This window comes from Cajanus cajan, chromosome 2 (genome assembly GCF_000230855.2).
Source record: "Cajanus cajan strain Asha chromosome 2, NIPB_CcT2T_4, whole genome shotgun sequence".
Classification (NCBI taxonomy): domain Eukaryota; kingdom Viridiplantae; phylum Streptophyta; class Magnoliopsida; order Fabales; family Fabaceae; genus Cajanus; species Cajanus cajan.
Genome location: NC_138518.1, coordinates 68939787 through 68945660, shown reverse-complemented (window position 1 = coordinate 68945660; position 5874 = coordinate 68939787). Strand labels below are relative to the sequence as shown.

Below are 5874 nucleotides of genomic sequence, written 5' to 3'. Positions count from 1 at the left end.
ATGCTAATTTATGCCCCTGATACTTCAAACCAGCCAGAGTTAACCAATCAGATGGTTTTATTTTTATCTTTGTTTTGTTCACGTCACTATAGAAGAAACCAGCTTCAGATACTCTCAAGTTGGAATAGAAGACCTTAATAAGATCTTCAAAGAAATCACATTTGAGAGCCACAAAATGCTGCAAACCTTGATATTCTATATGGTGGTGAAAATACAGCCCTGATGTGGCAAAGTAGCTAAAGTCCATAACCTTTGGATGAAGGACTATCATGTGGTAAAACTCCTTGTCATATTTAATCATCTGATCACGCTGGCTGAAAAAACGTGTCTGATTTAGAACTTCTTCAATTTGTGGTAATCTAGGACCAGCTGCTATGTCCGAGGTGGCAGGAGTTTTTCCTTTTCTTTCTTTTGAACTTCTTTTTCTTGAATCGGATGCCATACCTGAAAATTATATATAAAATAACCAATAACAAATATGATGTTAAACATAAGACATATTCCATAAAACATAATTGCAAGTAATAACATTAAAATGTATCTTTGACCATTAATAAATACTTTTATAACATTATGGTCAAGTTTACAATGTTTAAACCATTAGTAAAACATTACATACAATGCATAAAAAAATACAATAAATACGAATCATAAATCAACCACTTTGACCCATGAACTTTAATAATTGGTTGAGGCGGAGATGTGGGGGTAAGCCAAAAAGTCGCCTAACATGTGATGAATTATTACACAAAAAATCATAACACTGAACCATAACTTGCTCGTCTTGCAGGTTCATAGCGACTAACATGTCCCAAATATTTGATTATGAATATTGAACTGTTGATGTTTGCCTCAAGATATTAACTTGCTCATTAATTATTTCGTTTCTTCGTTCAATGGCGACCACTTGTCGTTCAACAATATCAGATAATCTTTGGGTCAACGCATTACCTTGACTAAGGTAATCTGTAAATGCATCGAGCCTCGTAGTTAGCCTGTCAAATTATGCATCCATCACATCAATCATTGGGGCTTTTCTTTTTGTGCCTCGAGATGACGATGTTCCAGTAGTACCACCAGATGCAGCAGATGGCACTGACTGAGTACCATCAACAGGACTACAGGAACCATAGTGTGGTGGTGACCGATATGCTGTATCAAACCCTGCCTGAAAAGGATCATCCTGTGGTATGTCATCCACATCATCGTTCAAGTCGACCATTACACTTGGCATACCGATATTTCTACGGGCTTGTCACGCAGTCCTAGCCATATGGCCTGTCGCCCGATCAACTCTCCATAATTCTTCCATCAAGTCATAGTACCTAATGGAAGACACTCTCCATTTAGTTGCAGTTGGCTTCGCCTACAAATAAAAACCATGATTATCACCCATAATTACTATGTTTCACTAATTCAATAAATCCCGAATGTTAAAACATTACCTGCAGCAGGTCATCCCATATTTCAGGCTCAGCTGTAAACCGTTTCGTGGATGTATCCCATGCAAATCCACTAAGTCCACTAAACAAGTCGTGAACTTCCCGCCATCTATCCTTTAGACTTTTTTGTCTATTATTAACATTATTTTTCGTGATACCCTTAATCCAGTCTGTCGGAGGGCTTCAACAATATTATTGTATGCTTGGGTTGTCCAACTACCATCAACCCGATTGCCCAACCTAGCCTTGTCAAGCATGGCAGTCAATAAACGAAAGTCCATGTCATCAGTCCATTTGGTGAACTCGTAGATCGTAGTCGAGGAATCAGGTACAATAGTTTTTCCTCTGTTCATTTTCTACCTATTGCAAAAACAAGGCACGCAATGAAGATAATCATATGTAAAATTTATGAATGAAAACTTGTAACAGAATAATTTATTACAATTACAACAGTACATCTTATTAAATACATTATTAAATACATGATCTAATTATTAGTATAATTTGTCCACATTTCATATGCTATAGCATCCCGTATAGTTGACCCTTCCCTATGATCATCTTCACGAGCTTGAGTCGGCATGGTATCTATAGGTTGTTCCATCAACTCTCGATCGACCTCTGCTAACAACGATTTATCATTGTCTACACCTCGAAGAAAATTGTGTAAAATGCAACATGCTAGTACAATATTCGTCATTGTATCGAATGAATAATGAGGTTCTGTTCCACTAGCTTTTATAGGAAATCTTTTCTTCAAGACGCCAAATGTTCTTTCAATCACATTTCTAAGTGACGAATGTTGATGGCTAGACAATTCTCTTGGGTTTTGTGGACCTCTTCGAGAATACTCTTTAAGGTGATATCGAACCCCTCGATACGGCGTAATTATTTGTCCTTTTAACATAAATCCAGCATCCCCCAAGTAGTATTTACCTAATTAAAGTCATTGAAGTTATACTCATTATAATATCGTAAGTACGTTACTATACACTAATTACGAAGTAATTAATAACTAACCTTGTGGTATGATAAGTGGATCCTCTCTACCTAGGACATCCTTTAATATTCTTGAATCAGATGTTGTTCCTTCCCACCCTCCTAGAACATATGTGAATTTCATGTCGAAATCACAAGCTACGAATACGTTTTGGGTTGGCCAATCTTTTCTTACACGAAAACGGGGGGCATCTGATCTTCCTACTTTAACTCGGACATGAGTTCCATCTATTGCCCCTAAACAATCCTAAGTACAAACAATATGATAGTAATACGTTATTTTTAATGTTCAAATACGTCTATGTGATGTAATACTTTAGTTTGACACTGAATTACCTTAAAGTACAGGTAAAACCGGCTATTGTTTAAGATATAAGGATGAACATTTATGCCTGATGGCTGAACTAATATTTCTCCCTCCAACATAATGACCGCATTCAACACGTTATGAAAGTGTCGACTAACGGTTTCCCCATATCGATGGAAAAAAAATGAAACACTTCGATTTTTAACGTTGTGTCCGATAATATGGAGGAATTTAGCCACTTGTTCTTCCACTGTTGATCGGAAGGCATCCTTGACCAATCCAGTTGCCCTTACTCGTTCACATAAGTTAATGAATGTCGCAGGTCCCATGCGAATAATGTCACGACATTGTTCGGTGTGAATAAGGTATGACATCAACTCATTCCTACGACGTTCTTTTTGAGAAATGAAGTCCCTAATGTTACTTGTGGAACAACGTATGGTACACAACATATTTAACCCAAAAGCTACGAGACAAAGGATTGTCATTGCTCCTACTTGGGTTCGCATTTGTATTTGACTTTGTATTTGTGTAATTAAATTCAAGTCCAAATCATTATCCGTTTCTTCATTGTCTAAACTAACAACATCGATATTTTCGTGTGCCATCTGAATATTTTTCAAAATAACAAATTTATTATTCTAATCAAATTTGATTAAAAACGAAAATATAAACCCTAAAAATACATAACCGAACTTTAATATATATCAAAGTGAGAATATAAAAATATTAATATTTAATATTATTATTTAATTTATATATATAATATTAAATATTAAATATTTATAAATATTTATATATATATATATATATATATATTAAATATTAATTAAATATTAATATTATATATATATATAAAGGGTATTAAATAACCATCATTTAATAACAAATTAATGTGGCCAGAACGGCCCGTTTCGAATCCGGAACGGCCGTTCTGGACTCATTTTCCATGCTTCATTTTCATACCCAGAATGGCCCGTTCTCAGACCAGAACGGGCCGTTCTGGGGTTACAAAGTAATCCACAAAGGCCATCTCTGAAACGACCCGTTCTAAAAGTGGAACGGCCATTCCAAATGTGCAACGGCCCGTTCTGCTCTCGCATATTGCTCATAAAATGCATTTTTGGAACGGGCCGTTCTGGGTTCCACTGGCAGCGAAAATACCCCAGCATAATCGATTATGCTTGGCCACATAATCAATTATGGCCTTGCATAATCGATTATGCCTCACCCATAATCGATTATACAAGGCCATAATCGATTATGTAGCCAACCATAATCGATTATGCTCATTCGTATATACCAAATGAGATCAAACTTACCTTCAATGGAGGAGCTCCTTCCACAATCACTCACCAACACGCACCAGCCACACACCAGCCACGTACCAGCTCCGTTGAGAACGTCGAGAATGAGTCAGCAACACGCACCAGCCCGTGGAGAACGTCCAGAATAAGTGAGCAACACCAACCACCAGCGTCGAAAATCTATGAAGACACACCACAAAGAGAGCTTCCAGCCCTCTTATAATATTATTTCAAACGCGGTGTGCCACTCAACGACAAAGTTCCTTCAACAATGGCAGTCAACAATGGCAGAGATTCCTGGCACAGTATGCATGCATGAGACAAGGATACATGGAAGGTCCGTGAACCATGGCAGAGATTCCTCTGCTGCATGGCACAGTATGCATGCATGGTACAGACGCATTTTCGGTTTTTCACAAATCCTACGTGTCTTTCACCTCCTTTCTTCGCTCTCATGCGAGGATACCAACAGTGCTTCTCCTCCATTTTCTTTGCCTTTCTTTCGTTGCAAATCACCCGAAACAAACACCAACTTTCCTCGCCTTTCGTTGCTCGTAAACAGTACATCACCCGAAACAAACACTATCTAAAAGAGTTTTAAATACATATGCAATAGATACTTGTGATATAATAAGTTACATAAATATTCCAAAAATAATGTTCTACAACCTAAACTACAAAACATGTGTAAAATTAGAAAACGTAAGTCCTAGTTTGCTCAAGGTAAAATGGGGGTCATTACTCCCTAGTAGTGTATATCTCTTCAGATGGTAACAGTATGCAATCAATAAATATTTTTTTAAAAGAATTTAGAATAATAATTAGTAATAATTCATAAAACATAAAATAAAATGACAACTGAAACTAAGAACTTTTAAAATTGTAAAACTTACTTCAATCCGTTCAGTTACTATGTGTGAATTGAAATTAGCATGAATTGTCTAATTACATAGTATTTGTGCACATAGACTTCTTATGTGACTACAAAACGAATATAAAACACAATTTTAATAGTAATGGTAATTGTTAAGTCAAAAAACGATCTCCTAAACTCATGATTTTAATCTTAACAAACAAAACATTTTTATATGTAGAAGAAATATTTGCAAAAATGTCTCTGAAACATATCCTTAAAAGACTTATCAGATGAAATGTAAGATATAGATCATCTATAAGACACAGATTGGCTGTAACACGATTATTAATTAGACGAAACGTACAATTTGTCTCATATACATTAAATATTTATTATTTATTAATACTAACGATAATGTTCACTTGGAATGTTTTATTCCTTAACAGACCGAATCAAAAGACTGTCTTGAAACTCACAAATATGTTGAAAAGAATAACCATGTTTTATGCCATAACCAATTCCCTAAAATCACGGAGAAAAGCAAATAAAGTCACTGCTATGCTGACATTACTTTTGCAAGTTTCGTTTGGTATGGAAAGTTGATAAGTAGTCTCCTTAATCAGATAAGAGATATTATTTGGTGAAATGTATTTAATGTACACATTAAATGTGCCAAATGGTTGCTTGTTACCATAAGGGAAAACAATAAAGACAGACAAAACAAACTTGTGAATTAGACTTAAAGTGTTGCAACAATTATGTTTTACAGGTACATATAAGAAGTTTCAAAGCACAAAAAAGATCAGAGATACGATATATATTTGTACAAAAAATATTCTCTAAAAAATTTATTTTTCTCTTGTAAACACTCATTGTTCTATAATTGGTTATATAACGTCTAAGTGAGACAAACACAATATTTGTATAACCTTCATAACCATCGTTATAAGATTAAGTCTAAAG

At 35.3% G+C, this 5874-nt stretch overlaps 1 protein-coding gene across 1 annotated transcript; it reads right to left on the bottom strand.

Moving 5' to 3' along the window:
• Nucleotides 1-1929: 1929 nt before the first annotated feature.
• Nucleotides 1930-3356, bottom strand: LOC145955155 (uncharacterized). The gene is made up of 3 exons (XM_083069864.1): nucleotides 2778-3356; nucleotides 2463-2688; nucleotides 1930-2378 (listed from the first exon to the last, which is right to left on the bottom strand). Exons 1-3 carry the CDS (start codon nucleotides 3354-3356, stop codon nucleotides 1930-1932), a joined length of 1254 nt encoding a protein of 417 aa, XP_082925990.1.
• Between the last annotated feature and the right edge of the window lie 2518 nt (nucleotides 3357-5874).

Coding starts and splice junctions, on each gene's coding strand:
- LOC145955155 (XM_083069864.1), bottom strand. CDS start 3,356: ATGGCACACGAAAATATCGATGTTGTTAGTTTAGACAATGAAGAAACG. Junction 2,689..2,777: donor GGTTTTACCTGTACTTTAAG/GTAATTCAGTGT, acceptor GTTTGTACTTAG/GATTGTTTAGGGGCAATAGA. Junction 2,379..2,462: donor TCCACTTATCATACCACAAG/GTTAGTTATTAA, acceptor GACTTTAATTAG/GTAAATACTACTTGGGGGAT.